Here is a 23,783-nt window from a genome sequence, read left to right on the forward strand (position 1 = left end):
TTTTGAAAGTAAAAAAACAAAGAATGCTGACCTTTCTGCAGATACGCCCGCGTTGTGGATGATGACCGTGAACATATTGGTTACATCGCCTGACTGTTTTCGCAGCATTGATACCCTGTGTACATAAAGACATCTAGTCCAACAATTCCCACGGCCTGCCGTACTCAATATTGACAAAACAATAAGCTAATGAACGATCGTAATCGACCCACTGAAGGTGGTATCTCCAAGGTCCACTCAAAATTAGTATGTCAGTCATATCACTAGTCCAAGCATGCCGGGCTGTCGGATCCCCCCAGAAGTCTTTCACTGGAAGATGGTCCTCATCTAGTCCCGCCTCAAAGTTGATGAATCGGACCATCTTCAGAGGCAACGGCCTGAGGACCAAAATGAGATCCTCATACAATGACAAGACGCGACTCGACCAATCATCATCGAACGATGACGAGGCATGATCAATGAACATTGTACCCAACTCAAAGGCCATATCTTCGATCATTGGACACCGATTGACCAGACTTATCAGCGCCTCCCTCCACATCTCAAAAACATGCAGCGAAGTAATCTTTATCCCCAAATTGACCGACCGCAGAGCAAATAAGCAGCCCACTCCTCTCCCCATCCCAAACCCCCCAACCCGTTCAAGGAATGCGCTCAAATCCACCGCCTCCTCAAAACACCACGCGCATTCTCTATACGCCATCGCTCTTGCCTCCGCGTACGCCTGGCGACACGTCGACAAGATCTCCCAATTCAAATCATCGTCGTCCCAGCAATCGCTAAAATTGTAGGTTGAAGGACGCGCGCGATGAGAACGGCCGGCCCTATTGGGATACCCTCTTCTGGAAACAGGATCGTAAGCAGGGTCTTGGCAGATGGTGCGGACGAGACGCCGTTTGCGTGAGTTGTTGGGGATGGTGCTAGAGGCGGTCTTGGTGGTGGTGGAACTCCGCTCGCAGTGCACATGGATTGTTTTATCAGAGAGGAGATGTCTGTAGATGATGCTTTTGAGTTCCCAGGGAAGGGAGAGAAGGGGGCAGCGGGTTGAGTTATACGTCGCGCTGAAGGAAGTTAGTGTTGATCCTTGGTGATTCGAGGGGAGAAATTTTGAAGGGAAGGTGAGGTTTACATCTCTTTGGCTTGTTCAGCTGTTTGATAGTGGCGCTGGATCCACGGTGGGACTTTGGATGGATTCATTGTGGATGTTGATGTTGAGAGTACTTGTGAACATACGAGATGGAAAGAGCGATCGTGATGAGGGGTCAAATTCAAAAAGTGTCAGGGTCTTTGACACACGATGATCTTTCAGCTCCCGCAAAGGAGACAAGATACAAGGAGTAGACACTGATTGCACGGACACGTTGAAAAGAGATGGGAAGAGCACGTTTCATGATTTTCCTATTGTTCATGCTTGCTATATACTAGCGAGAAGCACTGTCACTCGTGCCTGCTCCAAAATAGCGCGTTGGTCGTTCAGTTCCTTTGTTCAGTCTTCACTCTCGGTCGTTACACTATCGACTGTATCACTGTCAAGCGTTGAACTATCACTGAAAGGTGCAACATGCGGGCCAGTGACGAGTGCAGGCCGGTCTTTAAAGCCTTCGATGATTAATTTTCGTTCTGTTAGGGCCGCACCTGGTCGTCAAGAAATATGTGTAGATTTGAAGCTATTTTCATCACCAGGGAAGACGGTTTGTTCAGCGTGGAAAGCGCTTCTCCCAGATATGGTAGTACGCGCTTCATTTCACGGATTTTGTCTGCGCGATCGGGGTCGTCCTCATCTATTTCGTCTTTATCGACTGATCCCAGGTCCAATATCATCAATTGATTAAGGGGCACCTTGTGACGAAAGCATTGAAAGCATGCTCCCAGTCGAACGCTCCACGTGGCAAGCACAACGTCGGATGATAAAATGCAAGACGAACGCTGCGGATGGCGAGACACATAGACGTGCCCTCCTGAGTCTTGATTTGTTGAAGTTGCTCCAAGAAGAGAGTAAGATATGTTGAGCGTTCAAATGACCAGATGTGTGGTGAGTAGAAGATGACATGTGCCTCGTTAAAGACTTCTTTGGACGTCAATAGCAAGTTTGTGCCAAGGTCTACTTCAGACAGTTTCTGCGTCTTTCTGTTGAGCCCGTCATTTCTAAAGGTGGCAGCGACCCTTTCTTCACGTGTTGTTAGGCTTCCGTCCTTCCTCTCTCTCTCGGCTTTTGCATCGAGTATACTGAAATGTGCAATCACACGAGTCGGAATGCACAAAGCACGTGCATTTCCACGCATGTGTATAATGCTTCTCCCAATGACAAGACCATATATCTTGATCCTGATCTCCAACGGCAGTCGTAAAAGTGGGAAGGCGGCCTGTTGTTGAGTACTGTCGACACATCAGTGATGCTTCTGATGGGATTTCATGAGGAAGAAGGCTACTACTCACATCTCTTTCGGTAATTCCTTGGCAGAGCGCGTTATCTTGTTGTTCATGTTCTGACCTCACCGTCAATGTGAGATGTTTGCTTGACAAACATAAGGATTAAACGTCAGCGGGTGTGACCTAGGATGTCTATCAAATATGCATACAGTGAGGAGAAGGAAGGAAGTAATGAAGATCTCCATACTATGAATGGAAAGATGTGATTGCGAGAGGTCTAGCTTAAGAGTGAATCAAATCTAGCTCGATATTCACATCACACGGTCATCTTCACAAGAACATATGAGACCAAGCCTCTCAGCGCCCCACAGCTGGACATAGGACACATTAATCAAAGTAGAAATGCCCACTCTATATCAATCCGATCAGTGACTGGCACGAAACTCATGCATAAAATCCGTATTACAGGTTGACAGACAAATTGCTCTTCACCCTGGAAAGCTGGCTCTAGCTTTCTCAATCTAGAGCAGCACGCAATATTGATACCAGCACGAAGTACCATTTCAGAAACTCCAACGTACGCCGAAAGTTCCTGCCTCCGAGATCTTCGAGACCAGATCCATCCCGAGTACTGACCTGATGTAGATAGCCAGTATCAAAGTCTCATTACTTGCGGAAGCGAACGTTTACAATCACTGCAGATTAGGGTTCGACATTTATGGCGTTCAGGCTACTTTCGACATTCGTGAAATGCTGCAAGAAATGATAGATCTCCTAGAGACCCCTCGGACGAGTGCATGAGTAAGCTCAGTCTCCAAACAGGACGTTACAATGTGCCAAATCCAGTACAAATACCCCTTATAGGGATGCTGACCCTGGGGGGGGCCCTATTAGACTCACCGCTAAGGCTCTGCCTCCCCCCGTTTCGCCCCCATAGAATTTGGCGTGGCCATGTTCCGATTACCCGACCCCCTAAATCGTTGGCTAGGCGCTAGCTGCCGAAGGCTCCTCCAACGGACGTCATCGCGCTGCTCGACGGATTAGAGTCGTAATAGATGGCAGTCTTGTTCTTAGTCTCAGGTCATAGAGTATTATGAGAGCTATATTCAATTCACTTTCAACTCGTTACTTTCGTCCTTTGCCTACTAGTCCATTCCGTATTTCGTTGCAATTGCACGCTCGACCCCTGAAATCCGATAATTCAAACCCTGCATTTCACTTCATCAGAAATATGGCAACAGAGAGTCTGCCTCGGGCTGAATATCGCCAGCTCGGCTCAAGTGGTCTTCGGGTATCTGTTCCGATCTTTGGCTGCATGAGTATTGGGGATCCGAGATGGATGCCTTGGGTGGTAGGAGAGAAAGAGGTCAGTATTTGTCCTCATGTCTTACTGCAGATGCTGAGCTTATATGAAGTCTCTGCCGTTGCTTAAGGCAGCGTATGATCGTGGCTTGAACACTTGGGACAGTAAGTTTCAGGCGAATCCCCCTCTTCTCCTCAACAGCCAGTACTTCTTTCCTTCCATTACTCAATTCTTGCACTCCACACAGTTCCCGGTTTTAGCAAGAGCATTTTGGGTTACGAACTGTCATTTTTTCTACATGTGCATAAGCATTTTCGGTTGCGTTGCCGTTTTTATACAGACTTTCTTGCATGCTTACACACATGTTTCAGCGGCGAACGTCTACAGCAACGGCGAGTCGGAGCGTGTGATCGCCAAAGCCATCAAAGAATACCAGATCCCACGTCACAAGCTGGTCATCTGCACCAAATGCTGCGGCACGACTCGGGAAAGCAATGAACCTGAAGTTCTTGCAATCAAGGAGCCAGACAAGACCGTCGACTATGTAAATCAGCGAGGTCTCTCTCGTCAGGGTATCTTCAACGCAGTCAATGCATCTCTGAAACGATTAGAGACCGACTATATCGATCTATTGCAAATACATAGATTCGACAAGACTGTGCCAGTTGCTGAAACGATGAAAGCGCTGCATGATCTTGTTGAGAGTGGCAAGGTAAGGTACATCGGTGCAAGTAGCATGTGGGCCTATCAATTCGCCACCATGCAATTTACAGCCGAAAAGCATGGTTGGACGAAATTTGTGAGTATGCAAAATTGTCACAGCTTGCTTTACCGAGAGGAAGAAAGGGAAATGAACAAGTTCTGTCAAGAGACCGGGGTTGGTCTGATCCCTGTATGTTGTCGTCTGTCTTCTATAAACCCTCAAAGAAGCTCACACACTACTCTTCTAGTGGGGTCCCCTTGCCACTGGACATCTAGCTAGACCGCATGAGGACATTGGCAAGACGACAAGGTCATCAGACAAGCCACCACTGCCTGAATCGCTTATCAAGATCATCAACAGGGTAGAAGAGCTGGCAAAGAAGAAAAAGTGGCCAATGAGTCATGTTGCTCTCCTTTGGCTGATGAAAAAGGGCATCAGCAGTCCCATCATTGGTTTCAGTAAAGTAGAGAGAATCGATGAGGCGATCGCCATCAAGGACAAGGATCTGTCAGAAGAAGATATGAAATTCCTTGAGGAAGAGTACATACCGAGAAGTATATTGGGCCATTCATAAGGAAGACCCTGTACAGCAGGGGTTGGGGTAGATCATTACATATGGCGTAAGTGCGTGCTATTTTGACGCAAATCCGATTTACAAAGGATAGATATAAAAGACATTCAGATCGTATTCAAAAGTCCAAATTGGGCCGAACATACGTGAGCGAGAAAAATATGGCAAGCATTGTTGTAAATGCAATACAATTTAGCTCGGAGTATGACCAGGTGAAATATGCCTAGCAACTAAACGGTTCGCTTACCTCTCCACTATCATAAGCAGCCACAATCTCCTTGATGGTAGTATACAGTCCTGCAACACAGATGAAGGCGCCAATAATGATAGTAGCCACGCTCAGACTTGTCATTGGCCATCGTTCTTTCCAAGCTGGCATCTTACCTTTGTAGACCCAAGTATCATACAGCCAAAAGAAGCCAGCGATGCCGTAGGTATACCAACTAGCGAACAAACTCGCTGCGATACCAATCAGATAGTTGAAGATCGGCACGCCGACCGCTAGTACAAAAGCTGCTGCAGTCATTATCAGAATCAATACTACCCACACTCCCCAGCCAATGAACGTATGGCTGTGCAAATGCCTGCTATTTCGAAAGAACCTCACAAACAGCAATTTAGCTGCTGTATGCGAGTAGAGGCTCCCCGCGATCAAGAAATTCGGTATAGCGATCCCATAAGCCGCCTTCTGCCACTTTATCGGCAATGAAGAGAAAGCTGGAGACTTCACTTCTGGCCCCACATACACATACAAGACCGCAGCAAAGATGACGTAGAAACCCGTAGCAAATGTCTGCAATACCCAAGCTGCTCGCATCGCATGCGTTGGATGCTTCATTTCTGAGATCAAGATGAAGAACATGAAATGTCCTGCATACGCAAAGACAGGGTTTGTAATTGAGAAGAACGCCGTCGTAAAGTCTGACGACTTGGTGATGTCGTAATTGGAGACGTTGAACTGCGTGCCAGCTCCCACCATTCCAACGATTCCTGCGACTATGATCGATATGACGCTGAATATGCTGAGCAAGCTGAGCTGATCTAGAGTGCGCGGTAAGGCGCAGAAGAGTGTCGGGATGGTGAAAATGCCTGTGTATAGCATCAGGCAGAGCTTGTTGTCCGAAAGTGCGGCGAGAGAGATTTGTCCAGCTAGGATCTGGCCGCCGGTTGCGAATACCGCGAAGACGATTGTGCCGAAAGAGAGGACTTCTCGACCGATCGGCCCAAATACGATCATGCCTGCGTCACCCATGTTGTGGACTACGATATCCGTCAGCCTTGGTAATGGAGGGTGTTGAGGGGACAGACCTTCTGGATGCCGTAACTTGAATTGAATCAATATCCAGCTGGTGAAGAGAGCAAAGGTCCCGAGAAAGACGATGAGTATGATGCCTGGAACCAGTCCTACTACAGCTAGAGACGAGGGGAGAGACAGCATGCCATTGCTGACGATTTCTGCTATCATCAACACGGCAACGAGCTGCCATGACAGCGTTTTGTAGTGAATCTAAAAGCATAAACTGCTCAGCCAAGTTTTCTATTCGGATGCTTATAAAGACTGAAATAGGAGAACAATGCATGAACATTGAATCGCATAAGGCACACGAGCGTAACGCGGCGAATCTAGAGCTCCATAGGCAAATAAGAGAGCTAGAGCACTTACATCATGCCCTTCCTCCCTCCCAAAGACATCAGTATCATGATACTGGCTCTCGGACGGTATCTCATAATGGGCTCGATCCTCCTCCAACGAAATGGACTTCTCGGCCATGTCTTCGGCACGCTCTGACGACAACAGAAGGAGTACAGCAAGGAGGAATCATGGTGCAGGTATCCGATACCAAATGAAGATATGCATATCATCGTTCACGCTGATCTTACATGTGGAGCGCCTTGACTAGGCTGGAATAGGCAGGTGACCAGATCTGTGTACGCGGCGCCGTATCAAAAGATATCGATAGCGTGGATAGTGAGCCAATTAGATGTGGTTAGGGGGATGTAAGACTGAAGGTCGGGTGAAAGTCAATTGATGGCTAGACCGATAGCGCAGCCTGACCTTTCTGACTAGCATATTGTTGAAAGTCATAGCTATTGACATGTCTGGGGATCCAAGAGCTACCAAAACCGTTCGCTCTGCTATTCACCGATGTTTCAAAAGGTATTGAAATTTGTGAGAAGAGAAAAGCACCGTTCATTCGAAAAGATGGAGAGTTCAAATTCAACCAGCATCAATCACATAGCTCGTTATGTCCAGTACCTACTGCAAGATATCTACACATTTCAGCTATATACCTGAACAATGATGCCGAGGCTGCCCGTACACTCTCCCTCATCAAGTAATAGGGCCAGAGTCAAGGCACCAACTCGCCCCCAAAAAGGAGATCGCACTTCTTCGCTCCAAAAGTAGCCACGCAACCCTGATAGGTCTGTTCCGTTGCCTGTTCGGTGGGGCTTTTGGTATCCTGGGCGGGAGCGGAGAGAGCCATGGTCGTCAAAGAGATGAGGAAAGTGAGACTGGAGAGGAAGCGGAGAGTCATTGTTAGTGAGTTGCTGCTCGTTGGGTTGTCTTGTTTCGATTTGATAGCCTTTAGAGAGACTGGAGAACTTGAAGAGGTGCTTTGAGTAAGTATCGGGCTTTTGGGACGCTTATGGGTACTGGTTGCTGGCTGTTGATATCGGTAGATGCTCCTCTGTAGGATCAAGGCTGATATGAGAAGTAAGGCCTGTGCAGAAATATTGCGGAGACGTCTGTAGCTGCGAGATACTGGTCATATTTATACCCAGCGTAATGCAGTCACGTCATGCTTATCCCCACTTTGCAAGTTGCGTGAAACGCTTGTGCTCCAAGTGATGTGTCATAAGACTGAGGAGTAGCATCTTGAGACAATCCGATTCAAATTTGCTAAGAATTAAGTCGAGAATGGCGCGCGTAATGATGCAACGGTGCATATTTTAAGAGAACGTGTATGAGAATATCAACTTCGTATGGATTGGTGAAGTTCGTCCAGAAACGTGGACAGAGGTTCTCTGACACTACCAATCGCAGTAGCAGGAGGCTACTGCGGCAGGTTTGCATATAAGGCCCATCTCATACAAGAGACAGTGACACTGTACAGCACGGTCATTGGAAAGGCAGGAATTCGACTCACACGTCCCTTTCTGAGGATGGAAGAAGACAAGCAATACCACTTACTCCCCCGTAGCTTTTCAGCCAACGAGACAATCGGAGCTGCTACGCAATACAGACACAGCGAAATCCTCATCAAAGTGCAAAAATGCTGGAGAATCGACTGTTTGTCTCAGACGTGCACGTCTACAAGAGGTCCGTGAGTGCGGCTCCAGGCTAGGAGCGACGGGGTGTTTGAGATTCAAAATAGGAAGCGGACCGTTAGAGCTGCTTCAGATCGTGAACATGCCTTGTTTCACGTCTAGATTCTCGTTATTGTAGCGGTGTCAGTGTTAGTATGATCTGGTTCAAGCCGATATTAGTCTGAGAAGAGACAAAAGAAACGGACGGGATATGCTAGGATAGATACCATCAGCAGACCGAGTCATGATATTTGTAGGAGGCTACCTCTGATACCCTTTTACCTTACTGCGTTCTAGCGTTCAGCACACAGAGAGCGGGTGCTGTCTTTCCTGCTTTGCCTCAAGGAAAGCACTCATTGAGACGCGGATTCACTGTATGTGAATCTATGCGGGCCAATCTGCCCTTGTTTCGAACCAAGACCAGGGTAGACAGCCAATATAGAGATTCGGGCTATGCACAGCAATCTCTTTAGATCTGGCCAGCTCAATGGCTTGTGAAAACAGAAGAGGAGAGCCGTAGTAAGTTGGCGTCTCCCGTGCTCAAAGATTCATTTACTGAGTCCATGTTCAAGATTGTAAGTTGGCTATGATTTAGCAGCAAGAGCCCATTGAGACTATTCAGTCGAGGATCGTGCGTTGATGTTAATGCCTAGGCTTTCCTTCTTGTTTACCATAAAAGGTGGGGAAAATCGACGTATGCCAAGCATTAATTTAATCTTAATCTTATCAGCTGATTTCGGAGTCCGGCACTTCGGTAGCGTGTGTCAGCCTGCGATAGAACGTCACAAGGGCTGTCTTCTGACGAGTAAGCTTGATGACCACTGCGCGATGATGCTTGGTGTGAAGTCGCACAGAAAAGTACTCCACACACATCACACATGGGACCCACTGCGTCCACCCATGGATCCTCCACAAAACTCTCGAGCCCTTCCCTCCCTTTCCTTCCGCCGTCTCCCTCCCCCCAGCGCCAATGCTGGTACTTTAATTCCGCTGTCAGCCTTTGTCAATACGTGAAATCCTGGCCCAGGAATCGTGAATGTCTTAACAATCCAAATCATGGTCCTGAGATCCTAGCACGTATACCGAACGGGTAATACATGGAATCCGGCTTCTGAGAAAATGACAAACGACGTGCCCCAAAGCGTGAGCAATGAGGCAGCATCAGAAGACTCGCAGGCCAACGGAAAAAGTCGCTCGCGGACTGAGGGATGGCGGACATGGTTCGCTCGGAAGCCTTCGACCAATGCCTCAGGGGGCTCCACTCCTTCTGATGATGAGAACAATGTAGAAAAAGAGAGGCCAGAAAGATGGAGCATGGGCGTGCTCAACGACAAAACAACCGAGGAAGTTCCAGGTACGCGAAGCGAGCAGTGATAGAGAGACAAACGCGCTATAGACTGCAATGATTTTGACTCTACGTGTCATGAAGGCTGACTCGTTCTAGGGACTGTCCTACTAATGTCGAACACTGATCGAAATGAGCCCCTTGGTCTACAGAATGCGCCAGCTAGGACTTCGGCTTCCTCCCTACCGTCGCCTTTCCCGCGCTCTCGATCACCCAGCGAGAGACCGTCGCTTGGCAGAAGAATCTCCGAAAGGCCCGTTGAGGAAAAGAAATACACATCAGATGGAAAGATTATTCTGGAGCCACAGCCAGAAGATACTCCCAATGATCCCCTCAACTGGCCCTCTCTGAGAAGAGATGTTGCGCTTTTGTCCATAGGATTTTATTGCATGCTCGGAGGAGGCATGACGCCGGTACTCGCTGCAGGTTTTCCGAACGTAGCAAAGACGTACCGGGTCTCAGTCCCGCAGGTTGCGCTCACCACAGGTTTATATATGATGGGACTTGGTTTGGGCTCGGTGATTGCCTCCCCCACAGCCATCATATGGGGCAAACGTCCAGTGTACCTCGTTGGTATCATTCTTTTCATCATTAGCAGCATCTGGTGCGCCCTTTCGCCCAACTACGCGTCGCTAGTCGTTGCGCGAATATTCATGGGATTGGCCGTCAGTCCGTGCGAGTGTTTGCCATCAGCAAATATCGCAGAGATTTTCTACTTGCATGAGCGAGCGTACCGACTTGGCGTATATACTCTGTTATTACTAGGAGGAAAGAACTTAATTCCTCTGGTCAGCGCTGCGATTATAGAAAGTCTTGGATGGAGATGGGTGTTTTGGTAAGCCTACGTCTCTGGGTGACCAAATGTGACTTAACGTAAGACAGGATTGTGGCAATAGTAGTTGGCCTCTGCTGGTTCCTAATGTTCTTGTTCGTGCCAGAAACGTTTTGGGACCGAACACCGCGTCCGCACGCTAAGCGGAGACAGGGTCTAGCTTCGTTGTCAACATTCTTTCACCATCCGCAAGACAGGAAGAATGCAGCTCCAACTGGATTGGGCAAGACTCCACATGATGCAGTGCAAACCTCCAGTGGGCTTGCTGATCAAAGCAAACACAAAGGTCATCATGTTGGTTTCCTAGATCAATCAAATTCAGAAGCTGTCAACAGTAATACAGAAAGACTGGGTGCCCCTGATAATTTGAGCCTTTCGAATAGCAGGACGACAGATCTAAACGAATTAAAGTCGAGCTCAGTCTCACCTGCGGTGGGTAATAATCAAAGGCAGGGTCAAGATATAAACAATGACGACGCAGTTCGCGACGCTATGCCGCGCAGTATTTCCCCACCAAAAGGGCCTGGTCCTGATAGATTAGATACGAGCACCGTCGAGAGGCGGGATGACAATAATTCTAAGTTGTCATTGACTTTCCGTTTACCAACAAATGATTCTAGTGGAGATTCTATCAGTGAGAAGGTCCCAGCAGCACCTCCTCTCACCAGTGGACAGAGATATACAAGTGCTTTGCGGAGTCAGCCCCCTAAGACTTACTTGCAGACTCTCAGACCCTGGAACGGCAAGCTTCGCGATGAAAACTGGTTTTATGTAGGGCTGCGTCCGTTCATCCTCTTTGCTTATCCTTCGATATTATGGAGCGCGTTGATCTACTCTTTGAGTGTTGGCTGGCTCATAGTGCTTTCAGAAGCTGTCTCGGAGATCTACAAAGGCCGTGATACTTATAATTTTACTTCACTACAGGCTGGCCTCGTCTATATTTCCCCTTTCGTGGGTGGTATTCTTGGTACTGCAGTGGCTGGCAAGGTTAGCGACATCATTGTTCGCTATATGAGCCGACGCAATTCTGGTTTCTACGAGCCGGAATTTCGCTTGGTCATGGCAATACCGATCACAATTTCTACATGTATCGGATTAATGGGTTTTGGTTGGAGTGCAGAAGAGAAAGACAAATGGATCGTACCCACCATCTTCTTTGGTGTCATAAGTTTTGGCTGTTCGCTCGGCAGCACAACAGCCATCACGTTCGCCGTGGACAGCTATCGACAGTTTGCAGGGGAGGCACTTGTAACTTTGAACTTCTCCAAGAGTAAGCGCCAATACAACATTGCCAAGCAGAAAACTAATTTGATACACTAGACATCTTGCATGGGCTCGTCTTCTCTCTCTTCTTCAATCGCTGGCTCGAATCATCTGGATCTAAGAAAACATTTATTGTCATTGGATGCATCCAGCTTGCTTGTCTTTTGACCACAATTCCAATGTACCTGTATGGGAAGAGGGCACGAATGTGGACCGTAAGGAAGAATTTAATGGAGAGCTTTTGATATCCTACAATCCAGAATCAAAGCGGGAGCACTTTTAGATCATTTGTGCTGTATCTGTGGATGAAAAAGCAAAGAGACGTGGGATTTTTCTTTTCTTTCTCCTACTGGACAAATTTCAACAGAAGCCTATTCTATATCACCTTATCATTCTCCATCATCTTACTAAACATCATCCAACCCACGCAACGCGTGTCCTCGAACAGAATTGCGATTATTGTGCGTATCACCTGAGGAATTTGTACGCGACGCTCCATCTACCGGCTTCTACTCATTTGCAACACGGCTTCAGTCTCTCGGTGCTAACGTCAAGCTGCAAGTTCGTGGTGCAGCAGCACAGCTGAAACAATGTCTACTTTGTCTATGCCCCTTCTCCATCGGTCTAAGGTCTCAGGACAAGGAGTCTTTCACATCGTCGACAAATATCACGGGCCGCACCATAAACCTCAATCCTCATTCCGACTTCCATCAGTGTGGCACCCCAAATGGCAAGATCAAGCCAGTGTGTCTAGCAAGACCTTACGCCACTGATTGTCAGAACCATTGTCAATGTTGTCGACAATTGGCCAATCACATCTGACTTGGGGTCGAGCCGTTCATTAACTTTCCATTATCGCTATAGAAATCGAAAGCTCGCAAAAGAAGCATCAGCATTCTTATCGAGGTGCGGAGCGGAGGGGCGGCCCAGCACGAAGCGAGCTCTTTTCTCGACTACGCCGCCTCATGCGCGCCATCTTACGCCGCAATGCACCCCCCACTTGACCTGCATTACGTTCTTACACCCGAAAACTCCAAAGAACGTGCAGTCGGTCCTATTTGTGAAGGCTGCATGTCCATTGCATATCCTTCACCATCTCTGCCGTTGCAAACTACCACTTCGGATTTAGTGCAGGCCTTGGCGAACAAGAAGATTTTCCTTTCCTGGCTAGCGTTGCGAGAGACCATAGCCATGCTCATAGGTTGAGTGAACTCCTCAAAGGCCTTCAGCATGCTGAGTTCGTAGAATCACACCATCAAGCTCCTGGTCTCCGGCGATCTCAGTGCGTGCCACAAATCTGCGGGTGTCCCTGACGCGCCATGTCTTGCCACTTCTCGAAGCTTTGGCTGACCCCAAAGGCCATCATATGTCGTTCCTTGTGCAATGTCGCCTTCATAAAGCTCGTCCCTCTCATAACACAACTTTCTTTTACATCTCGAAGAACATTATTCGTTTTTGATTTCAAACCAACATCGCGAAACGAGGCTTGAACTTAAGCAGCTAATTTACAAAGATACACTACTAATCTCTCTAAGCCATGGGAGGTGATTTTTGGGGCAATGACTCCACCAGAGTCATGCACGTTGCGGTGTTGGTGGTTTTCTCCTTTCTGGCTATATCTGCCATCTCCTTCCGATTGTGGGCACGAAGAATACAAAGATCGAGATTTGAATTGAATGACTATCTTGCAATTGCTGGCTTGGTACATCCGTCTTCTTCAGCTCTTCTATAACAGAAAGTCCTAATTCTGAGATGTAGATATGGGCACTAGCACTATCTTTATTCACAATTCACTGTTTGTTGCGATTCTCTGACCTCATCGATGCAAGACTGACGTGTTGTAGCAAACATATATTGGCATCTCGGAGATGACTCCACGCAGCTCGGCAATCCTGAAGCCCTCATGCGGCTCGTGAGGCTTCAAGTCATTGCATTGATTGTAGGTCAGATACTCTGGACTGTGGCAATCTGCTTCGTTCGAGCATCAATACTCTGCCTCTACACGCGAATATTCCGCGTCAAATCTTTCAGATTGACCTGCTACACTGTTCATGGATTTAACTTTGCGTACTTCTTCACTGTCCTCTTCGCAGCGCTTTTAATCTGCAGGCCCCTCAGCGCTGCATGGAACTTTGAGCAAGCGGCGACAAAGTGCGGTGACCAGAAGGCACTTGATCTGTATATGGGTATTTTCAACTTACTGATGGATGTCTGCACCGTCATTCTACCAATGCCCTTATTATGGCGCCTTCAAATGAGCACAGGCAAGAAATTAGTGCTCACTGGGATCTTCGGAATGGGTGTCATGTGAGTGCAGTTTCCGAATGCTAGTCTACAACACGACGTCCGGCTAATGGAGCACCTCTTAGCATCTGCATCGTAACACTAGCTCGCATCTGGATCACCTCCCTGATTCACGGCGAGAACGCTCAAAAGCAATACTCGCTGATCGCTCTCCTGACCTGTCTCGAAGCACTCCTAGGAGTCATCAACACCTGTCTCCCCGTCATGAAACCCGTCTTCACCAAACTCGGCACCTCCAAAGCCTGGTCGTCCTTCACCTCCCAATTCAGCTCAAGTCGACGCTCCCTCTTCTCCCGCCCCCACAGCAGCACAAACAGATCCCGCACGCACGATCACAGCAGACGACGCTTTGCTCGCGGATGGCATCAGTCGTCCAGCGGTAGCAGCGGCGTCAACGACCAACGATCATGGCCAGGATCTCCCTCCAGCAGAACAGATCCTCTTGCACCTAGATTTATCAATACGAAGGCTGCGAATATGATGTTTGCGCACAAGCCGAGCGTGGATAGTCCGCCCAGACCGCCTCCGAAGAGTCCGCATTATAAACCGGAGGGTGGGAGGTGGGAGGAGGAGAAGACGGCGATTACGGTGCATAGGGAGTGGGATGTGGAAAGGGGGGTAGTGAGGGGAGTTCGGGGAGTGATCGCAGGCCTTTGGGGGAGGAGAAGGGGTATAATAAGGGTTGGTAGTGGTTATGATCAATGTGGGTTGAATGATAGGAGTGACAGTGAGACGCTGACTCTATGATCATGAGATTTAATGGAAGGTTTGGCTCACAGGACGTCAAGGCTGGAGATGACTGTAATGATAAATCAAGCTCGCTTTCATTATCTTCGAGGTAAGCAAAATTATACGATGATCTCTGATATCCATAGCTTCTTTTCCCACTTCTTTGCTGTACTTGGTTTTGTCTATTAATACAATGGTCCCATAAATAGTCCCATACAGAAGTTGTCCGCTTATACAATATCTCCTACAGCTAGCTTCTTGGAGCTGGATAGCAGGAGAGAGATCGAGCTTTCATTTTCTTGGAGAATCTTTGATTTTGCTTACGTGTCAAAAAGGTAGGTTCGTGAACCTTAAGGGATCTCTATACTGCCTTTGATATACAATCTAATTTCGCTCTATCAACAAAATTTACTTCGGTCCTACTAAACGAAAGACTTCTCGAGCTAATAATACACTTTCTTCCCTTCTTCCTCCCAGCAAATTGATACACCAATCTTCTCGCAAAAGTCTGACAGGTGCTGTAGAAACTGCACTTCTTCCTCATGCACAGGCATCGTTGCATACAATGCTTGGTGCGCCGTTGTCAGCCCAGTGCAGAAAGTTCTTGCAAGCGCATATCTCGACTCTGGACCGAACTCCACCAGAATCCCCTTCGACAGGCATCTGTACTGTATATGGCTCGGGCGGGGGAATTTTGCCATCCGTGTAACATTCACTTTCGCCTGACGGTATCTTCTGGCCCGAGACTTCCAGGAGCTGCGGATAGATGGCAAGCGCACATTTCCATGGCCCCGCGGGACAATTGGCACCCGCACCCTGACTGGTAGATTTGGTGGTGGTCTGCGAAACAGACGCGGCAAGGCCGAGACCGACGATCTTCGAGATACTGAGATCAGCACCGGCTGTGATTGTTATACCCACGGAAAAGCTCGACCCGGTATTCAAGCTGCCGCCTAAGCTCTATGTTAGGTCGTTCTCAGGAATGAATTTGATGCTAGACTTCTTACCAGTACCGACAGTGTAATCACCAGTCTTGAAAGGAGCCTCGAGAAAGCGATGGGAGGTCTGAGTATAAGTGTCGGAACAGTCTGGCGTAGGGAAGACGCCGACGCCGGTCTGAGGGGCAGGAGCTGCAATGGCGCAGCTGAAGAGGAGAGATAAGACTTGAATCTTGTTCATTGTCAATTGCATATTGAAACGTGCTGAGCTGTACTGGAAGGCTGGTAGAGAACTTGTGTTTCCTTGAGATTGGAAGTTCTGGGGGAAGTCGAGATGATGAGTCCCACTGAGGAGCGACTTCGCTCCTCTTTATACCTGGAGCCGTGTTCTCAATGACTCTACGCCATTCCTCATCATTGACACCCATGACGATTACTTTCCCTCTTACAGGAGACTCGTACTGTGCCTCGAGTAATGTCGCCAAACATATCCCTCGATCACACTGCGTCTACGGTTGGCAATGGGTTGACAAGGTTGAGGGTGTGAAGCCAATTGATGCGAATGGCTCTCCTGAGCCACTTCGGTGCGTTGCAAAATGCCGACTCTATCAACGCCATGGTTGTTGGTCCAAATTTACTTACTTCATTGTGGTACGGTCATTCGTCTCGTAGATGCAGACGGTAATGTTTCTATTTGAGGGTTTGGCATGATTTATATGAAACTCCAATTGCTAGCTGTTTTAGCCGTGACACGCACGTCCCTGTTTTAGTCCAGGGTTTCAATCTCACCACCAAGAAAAGCTTGCGAGGCTTATGTGCATAGAGGCCGAGGCTCCGTTGTGGGTGTACCTGCATGAGAGGCACCAATCTGATGCTTGGCGGCTTACCGATGCTAGACTGTTCTGGTGCGAGCTGCGAGATGAAGGGGCACCACTCTGCTTGAACATTGGCAATTGAGGCTCGAGAACATCATAAGCATTCAATTGAGATGCAAGCGAGGGTTTGGGAGGATGGCTTGAGAGGGCACATTCGATTTCTGCTATCTTGCCATGCCAAGAATGCCAAGCTTTTGTCTTGATAAATTCATCGCCAATCCTTCTGCAGAAAGGCTTAACCTTCATTGAGAAGTTAGGGCCTGCGAACCTGTTGCTAGTCCGTTGAATATCAAAGGTCAGCCTTCTTCCGAGTCGAGGTAGGGAATCTTGAGACCCTTTTTTGTATTTCATAAGGCGGTATGAGCCCTGACAAACGGAAACCTCTCATCGCCGATAAGATGCCATCAGATGCGAATTCATTATGCCAATTCCGGTAAGGCGCCGCATGTGATTGTGATGAAGACGTGCAGATTGCATTGAAAAGGGGCCGAGGCAGAGGCCCCAAGACTAGCAGTGTTTTTGTCAGTATCAGCCTTGTCTCCAAGACCTATGAACTTTTATTGATAAAACCCTTGAAAATAACCACAGGCGGTACAGCTTCAGGCTTACAGCTTATAGCCTCCTCATAAGACAGACGATCATCTCTAAATTTCAGCTTGGTTCAGTATGACAAGCGGAGGTATTTCCTTTTTTAATCTTCTAGCTATGTCCTGAATTAAACACCAAGAATTTCAATTTTTGCAAAGAGTGAACGCGTCAGCTTTCACGTTCTTGATAATCCTCCCAACCAGAAAGCATGATCCACTAATGCAGAATAATGAGACCGGGGCATTTCGCGCCCTAGCTAATGATGTCGGAGCATCGGCTGAAGAACCTCAACGACAACCGACCGTAGAAACCAGTATGTCCGAAATACCAGCAGTAGCTCCTGACAGAGACTACATACCTGTGCCAGCAAGACAATGCCACGTAGCTTTCAGGCTCCCTCCGTATCATTTGGTTGCTCGTGACTGGAATCACACAGTGCGTGACAACCCTGCAAAGCCAGAAAGGGCGACATCTGGCAGTCTCACGCTCACCACGAGATCTCAAAGCTCGACGGTCTCCTTTGCTGCAGCGGACCTTCCTGACGAGCTCCCACCTGGGTGGGAGTGGGTAATTAGTGATGACGAAGAATACTATGTAAATCACAATTGCTCAACGAGAACTTGGACAGATCCTCGTAGCCAGAAGCTCCCAGCTCGTTGGAAGATAGTAGAGAAAGATGGAGACATTCGATTCTTCGACAAGGAAACTAAGGTCATGAGTGAGACTGATCCCCGACCGAATCCTCTTCCACACGGGTGGACGATGAGACAACGTGACACCGATGGGAGTATCTACTATTTCAACCATCTCGATCAAATTTCGTCCTGGAAGGACCCTCGTGATGGATTGTGCCCCAGTACTGGGGAAGCTGTTCCTTTGGAATGGGTTCCTAGAAAAGTGCCTTCTACAGGCCGGGTGTACCTTTTCGCTCGCAACACTTGGACTACGACCCCGAATATGAAACCCTATCTATCTCAGGATTGGCCTTTGAAATTTATGGAAAATTTGTTAACACCATCAGCACGTCTCAGCAACTTGGACCTTGTGAATCCTCGAGATATGATTGAGAATCTTCCGATTGGCTGTGAAGTTATGGCAAACGTTTACGATGGAAGACCATTTTTCGTGGACCACAAGTCCCAGACTTGTTCATTCATAGATCCTCGATCTGCTCTTATTCCAAGCCAGTCCCAAGATCACTGGAAGCTCAGAAGGACTACAAGAGATCCTGAGGTATTCCCGGAAAGAAATCCTGCTGAAGAGTTAGTTTTTAGTGACCCTATGTTCAATATTTCCCTCGCTGAGCAGGCTATGCAAAGTCTTGAGATGAGACATGCCAGGTCCCCCCACACATGTCTACATTGCTCTAACATCATGTTCGACTTTCGAAATCATCCTTCCAGACAAACTGAAGTATGGTGTGCCAAAAGCATGAGAGACGTTTTCGAAGCCAAGAGGGGCGGCTGCCCGTTCTTCGTCCATCTCTTCAACGACTCCGTCGCGCCTGAAGATATCATTATGCGGAATAGCGGTGTTTACTTGTCTATTGAACGGTACACTGAAGGCCAAACCCTTTTTGGTAAGATGAAAATGTTCGATGACCATGACGAGCGCGAGAAAATAGGAGAAATTGAACCAAAAAAACGACATTATTATATCACCCAGCCGAACGGGATTAAAGGTGAGAAATACGGACGAGTCTCATCGCAGAAACCTGCGCTACGTTTGTGTGGGGATCCGAATTCACGTAAGTGTCCCGTCCAGACTGAATCTGATTCTGCTGATTTATTGTGGTAATATAGGTGGTACTAGTCTTACAAGCATGCTTGACGGGCCATTACATGCGCCAGATGTGTATAGCTGGGGATCACTTGCATGGGCGAAAGAGCTTCTTGATAATTGTGAGCAGGAACACAAGAGATGTAACAAGGTCCGTCGCCTCAACTCCCAGTTTGCGCCGACACGACTCGTAGATGTAAGGTTCCACAGAGACGTGGTCAGGGTCGTGGACTCTCGAGGTGTCAATCCTCAGTGGTGTTGTCTCAGCTACGTCTGGGGCGAGGGCCACAGACAAGTGAAAACTACCAAAGAGACTCTGGCGGCCCACATGGACTATATACCAATAGCCTTTCTGCCACCAACAATCCGAGATGCTATCATTGTAGCGCGCTGGCTCAAAATCCGATATATCTGGATTGATAGCCTATGTATCATTCAAGACAAACCTGATGACGTTCTTAAAGAGTTACGTCTTATGCCAGATATATATCGACTTGCGCTTGTCACCATAATTGCCGCTTCTGCTACTGGGGTCGGAGATGGCTTCCTTCATTATAGAGGATACTTTTATCCTGACGGGTCACCTCCTCCAACTAAACTTCATTGCCTAGACCAATGGGGAAAAGAGACAAGTATTCTTGCATTCGAAGAACTCAAGGGTCCACAAGCTGCCGTTGACTACGGAACTCCTATTGAGCGGCGAGGATGGACGTTTCAAGAGAGAAGGATCTCCCATCGTACTCTATATTATGGTCCTCGTGGCCTCACCTTCTTCTGTCCAACAGCCCAGGTTCGAGACAGAAATCTTTTTCATCATCACGTAACATCCTTCATGGAAAGAGAAGCACGGCTAGTTGACCAACCTACATTTGAGCGGCATTTTACTGAAAAAACAGCCAAGGATTGGTGCAGCATCGTGCAAGACTACAGTGGGCGTAAGTTAGGCATGGAGGGAGACAAACTGACTGCTATTGCTGCCATCGCCGCCGTTCACGATTCATGGGGTTCGTGGGGCAAATACATGGCCGGATTGTGGAATTTCGATTTGCCTGAAGGTCTAGACTGGTACGTTGAACCAGCTGCGGCAGGTATGAATTTGCATCCCCGTCCTCGGACCTACAGGGCGCCAACCTGGTCATGGGCCTCGGTCGAGGGCAAGGTAGCTTTCTGGACTCGGGTGAGAATTAAATACAGAAATGTTGTTGGCTGGACATCAATCGATTTCAATGGGGACGAGATAGGGGCTCGCTATCCATTAGGTATACGTTGGTGGACGAAGAGCGTCAAGGCTTCTGTCCAGCCGGTGTCTCCGGACCTGCCATTCGGGCCGGTGAAAAGCGCAAGCATGGTCATCAAGGGTGACATGACGGCCGTGTATTGGATGGAAGATGAGTCCGGAAAATGTGAAGTTGTCAGCCATAGTGGGCATCAGTTCCTCGCCTACCCTGACACGACGGAAAACATAGTCGACGCCGACCACAATGAAGAAGAGGGTCCCCAGTTGCGATTGCTGGGTATTGCCCGTATTGGCAGCATACTTCCGCAACGGTGCGGTATGGTACTTCAACGCATCGCTGGGGGCCGGTACAAGCGCGTCGGCTTCTTCTTCTGCTGCTCTGCTGTGAATTGGCATGAATCGAAAGGGCTCGCGCAGGCATGTGAGGACAAGTTCATGGATTTCAAGACGGATACTGTCACGATCATCTGATCGCCAATGCTAGCCCAATCGACAAGTCCGCCATTGTTGATGAACAGGCCTTTTTTAAGTTGCGTAGTCTCATCGACACACAGATTCAATTTCATTTACAAATCTCGTTGCCGTGATTATACAATGATAATGAGCAATTCGGTTGGTCAAATCTTCTCATTATTCGCAACCTCACTTGCTCCATTACATCACAATTAGCTCCTCCCTTTCACTGGCGATAGTGGTGTCTATTTTCTTGTAGGGGCCTAAAAGCGCCTTCTCGACCGAGACCGTATTTCTAGGGAAAGACTTACTAGGAGTCTTGGGGGCGTTTGCAGGCGGGTATCTAAGTGCCCAAGAAATGAAGAACACGGATGGGAACGAATCGCTGGGTCTGCAACCCGGACCAAGCCCAACGACAAAGTCCAAGTGACGTTTTCTTTTGGTATCTTATCTAAAGAAGTCAAAGTGGATAAATGTAAAGCATTCTTCTTAATGATTAAGATTCTTGACATACGGGGAAAACGATCAAATCAAATCCCAGCTGAAATACATATGGTTTCTCATTCGATTGAAGGAGTAAATTCCCGTTCTCTCAAAGGCTTTCGCCGAGGAAGAAACCACCCTTTCCATCATCAATTTCGACAGACGAATGATCTTGAGGGTAGGGGAATGACTGGGATTCTCTACCTCAGCCCTCTGATGTTTCTATTCGTGTCCATGCTGTGCAGCAACCCCCAGGATTTTTGTGCTATGGCTTGTTTCTCATGATTATTGAATTGACAAAGAAACCAGTGAAAGATTAGTAAAAACCCTGCCACACGCATGAATTATCATGAACAAACCATATCACGTATTAAACTCTTCGTTCTTACAAGCTAGCTTGTATTTTGATTTAAGGCTACAAGCCCGTGAGATCTAGGTTAGACTAGACTAGACAAACGCTTCCAGGCGTCAGGCATTGAAGGGGTAAAGAAAGCTTCTTCATCCATAAATGTGCACGCTACGCAAGAGATAAAGCTGGGACGGGTCAAGGAACAAAACCGCCACCTAAGAGAAAGATATACAATCGAAGTATCCAATGGTTATAGTCTCAAGGTCACCTACCCTCACGATCATGGCTCACGAAGCAATCCCTGACTCGGATGTTTGAAACGTAGGTACAAATTGTCTGAGAGCAGAGCGACTAGTGCCATGCTTGCAGTCGCCACCCAGCGTGATCCTCGCGCCATCTAGTAGCTTATCGACAGAATTTTTCTCGCCTGCAGGACCTTCGTTCATACTTGTCATACTTGTGCCGTCAAGAAAGAAATTACTTTCTTATCCAGGCAAAGTCTCACCAATCAACTGTAGCTCTTGTGGATCACAAAGAGTAGTACCACCAGCTCAATAAAGCCTCCGATGACACCGATAAATCCGCACAGGTAAAGGTAAAAATCTTTTCATATACAACGATCAAACTTTGCGTAGAATGATTTCAAAACTTCAATAATTACGATTCGTGTTAAGAACATTAAGCATATAGACAACATAATATTAATTGAGTGTCGTTTTGGGGTTGGAGTTTTCAAGTACAACTGGTGCAACCACCACAACTATTAAGTCTTTCCTAAAAAGGTGTAGCTTAGAACTAATGACTTAAAAAAAAAAGGGTGGTAGTCAGTCAGCAGGATGACAACCGCTCCCTTCTCTCCAAATTCCTAGACCGAGGAGGGACCCCCTTCTCCAGCATCATCTTCGAGGACTTCGGAGGAGGGAAAAGCAGCGATTGACTATAGATGTCTACCTCGGCCCTCCCTTGTCTCTACTCGTGCCCATCATTGCGTCATGCGTCTCATTCCTCCGTCGCTTGTACCGTTCAAGGCGACAGCTCCGAGGCCTAACATTCTGAATTTTCGCCTGCGTACGGTTCCATTACGTATAGTATAAAGACTTGCCAGGGTTTCCCTATATAATGTCACAAGCAGAGAAGCAACAATGCCTACTTCCTCATCCCCAACGCCCTCCAACCTGACCTCCTCAGCTCAACATCGTCTGTCCCAATTGACCAGAACCCTCACTCCCACCTCCACCCCAAGCAATCCATCCACAATGTCCCTCCCCACCGAAACAAAGCAATACATCCTCGCCAACAAGCCCACCGACCTCCCCTCCCTCTCGGGCCCCTCCCCAACCTTCTCCCTAGAAACAACCCCCCTCCCCCCTCTCAACGACGACCAAGTCCTCGTGCAAACCCACTACATATCCAACGACCCCGCCCAACGCGGCTGGATCTCCAAATATGCCGACCCCAAACGCCTCTATGTGCCCCCTGTCCCGCAGGGCGCCGTAATGCGATCTCGCAACGTCTGCGAAGTCCTTGATTCCAAGACCCCTCGCTTTTCCAAGGGAGACATTGTGCTCGGCAATCCCGGGTGGACAGAATATGCCGTCGTGGACGCGAGCACGCTGCAGAAAGCCGAGAAGGTGCCGGGATTGAGCGAGACGCAATTCCTTGGTGCCCTGGGCTTGACAGGCATCACGGCGTACTATGGCTTGACGGAGATTGCGAAGGCGGGGCCGGAGGACGCGGTCGTTGTCAGTGGTGCGGCGGGCGCCACGGGGAGTATGGTCGTGCAGATTGCGAAGCATATCCTGGGGTGTAAGCGGGTGATTGGGATGGCCGGGGAGGAGGGGAAGTGCAGATGGGTGGAGAGTCTAGGGGCGGACGTGTGTTTGAATTATAAAGACGAGGCGTTCAAAGAACGCTTGAAGAAGGAGACGGAGGATTTCGTGGAGGTGTATTTTGATAACGTGGGTGGGGAGATTCTGGACTTGATGCTGACGAGGATGAAGAGGCATGGACGGGTCGCCGCGTGTGGGGCCATTACGCAGTATAATAAGAGTAAGCAGGATGGGATCAAGAATTGGTTTCAGGTCATCTCGATGAGGCTTGAGATTCGGGGATTCATTGTGTTCGATTACATGGACAAGGCGCAGCAGGCGGTGGGGACGCTGGTAAAGGCTTTTAAGGAGGGAAAGATTCGATTGGGAGATGAGAATGAGACCATTGTTGATACGAAGTTTGAGGATGTGCCCGGAACGTGGATGAAGCTGTTTGAGGGTGGGAACACTGGGAAACTGGTCACGAAACTTGTGTAGATCAGGTATCGGAGAACAGCATGCCATTAATTTGTTAATCTTTTAC

General features: G+C 48.2%; 5 protein-coding genes across 5 annotated transcripts; 4 read left to right on the plus strand and 1 right to left on the minus strand.

The window, feature by feature from the left end:
• Window positions 1–3,705: 3,705 nt before the first annotated feature.
• Window positions 3,706–4,950, plus strand: KY384_000951 (uncharacterized protein; the record flags this gene model as incomplete). Its single annotated transcript, XM_044809483.1, has 3 exons — window positions 3,706–3,736; window positions 4,045–4,472; window positions 4,624–4,950. The coding sequence occupies 3 exons, from the start codon at window positions 3,706–3,708 to the stop codon at window positions 4,948–4,950; spliced, it is 786 nt and encodes a 261-aa protein (XP_044673390.1).
• Window positions 4,951–5,170: 220 nt separating this feature from the next.
• KY384_000952 (uncharacterized protein) lies at window positions 5,171–6,718 on the minus strand (the record flags this gene model as incomplete). Its single annotated transcript, XM_044809484.1, has 3 exons — window positions 5,171–6,207; window positions 6,256–6,454; window positions 6,611–6,718. 3 exons carry the CDS (start codon window positions 6,716–6,718, stop codon window positions 5,171–5,173), a joined length of 1,344 nt encoding a protein of 447 aa, XP_044673391.1.
• Window positions 6,719–9,375: 2,657 nt separating this feature from the next.
• KY384_000953 (uncharacterized protein) lies at window positions 9,376–11,753 on the plus strand (the record flags this gene model as incomplete). Its single annotated transcript, XM_044809485.1, has 3 exons — window positions 9,376–9,610; window positions 9,701–10,436; window positions 10,484–11,753. The coding sequence occupies 3 exons, from the start codon at window positions 9,376–9,378 to the stop codon at window positions 11,751–11,753; spliced, it is 2,241 nt and encodes a 746-aa protein (XP_044673392.1).
• Window positions 11,754–17,445: 5,692 nt separating this feature from the next.
• KY384_000954 (uncharacterized protein) lies at window positions 17,446–20,617 on the plus strand (the record flags this gene model as incomplete). Its single annotated transcript, XM_044809486.1, has 2 exons — window positions 17,446–18,877; window positions 18,933–20,617. The coding sequence occupies 2 exons, from the start codon at window positions 17,446–17,448 to the stop codon at window positions 20,615–20,617; spliced, it is 3,117 nt and encodes a 1,038-aa protein (XP_044673393.1).
• A 2,070-nt stretch (window positions 20,618–22,687) lies between these two features.
• On the plus strand, window positions 22,688–23,737 carry KY384_000955 (uncharacterized protein; the record flags this gene model as incomplete). Its single annotated transcript, XM_044809487.1, has 1 exon — window positions 22,688–23,737. The coding sequence occupies one exon, from the start codon at window positions 22,688–22,690 to the stop codon at window positions 23,735–23,737; it is 1,050 nt and encodes a 349-aa protein (XP_044673394.1).
• Between the last annotated feature and the right edge of the window lie 46 nt (window positions 23,738–23,783).

This window comes from Bacidia gigantensis (genome assembly GCF_019456465.1).
Source record: "Bacidia gigantensis strain McMullin 20006 chromosome Unknown contig_125, whole genome shotgun sequence".
NCBI lineage: Eukaryota > Fungi > Ascomycota > Lecanoromycetes > Lecanorales > Ramalinaceae > Bacidia > Bacidia gigantensis.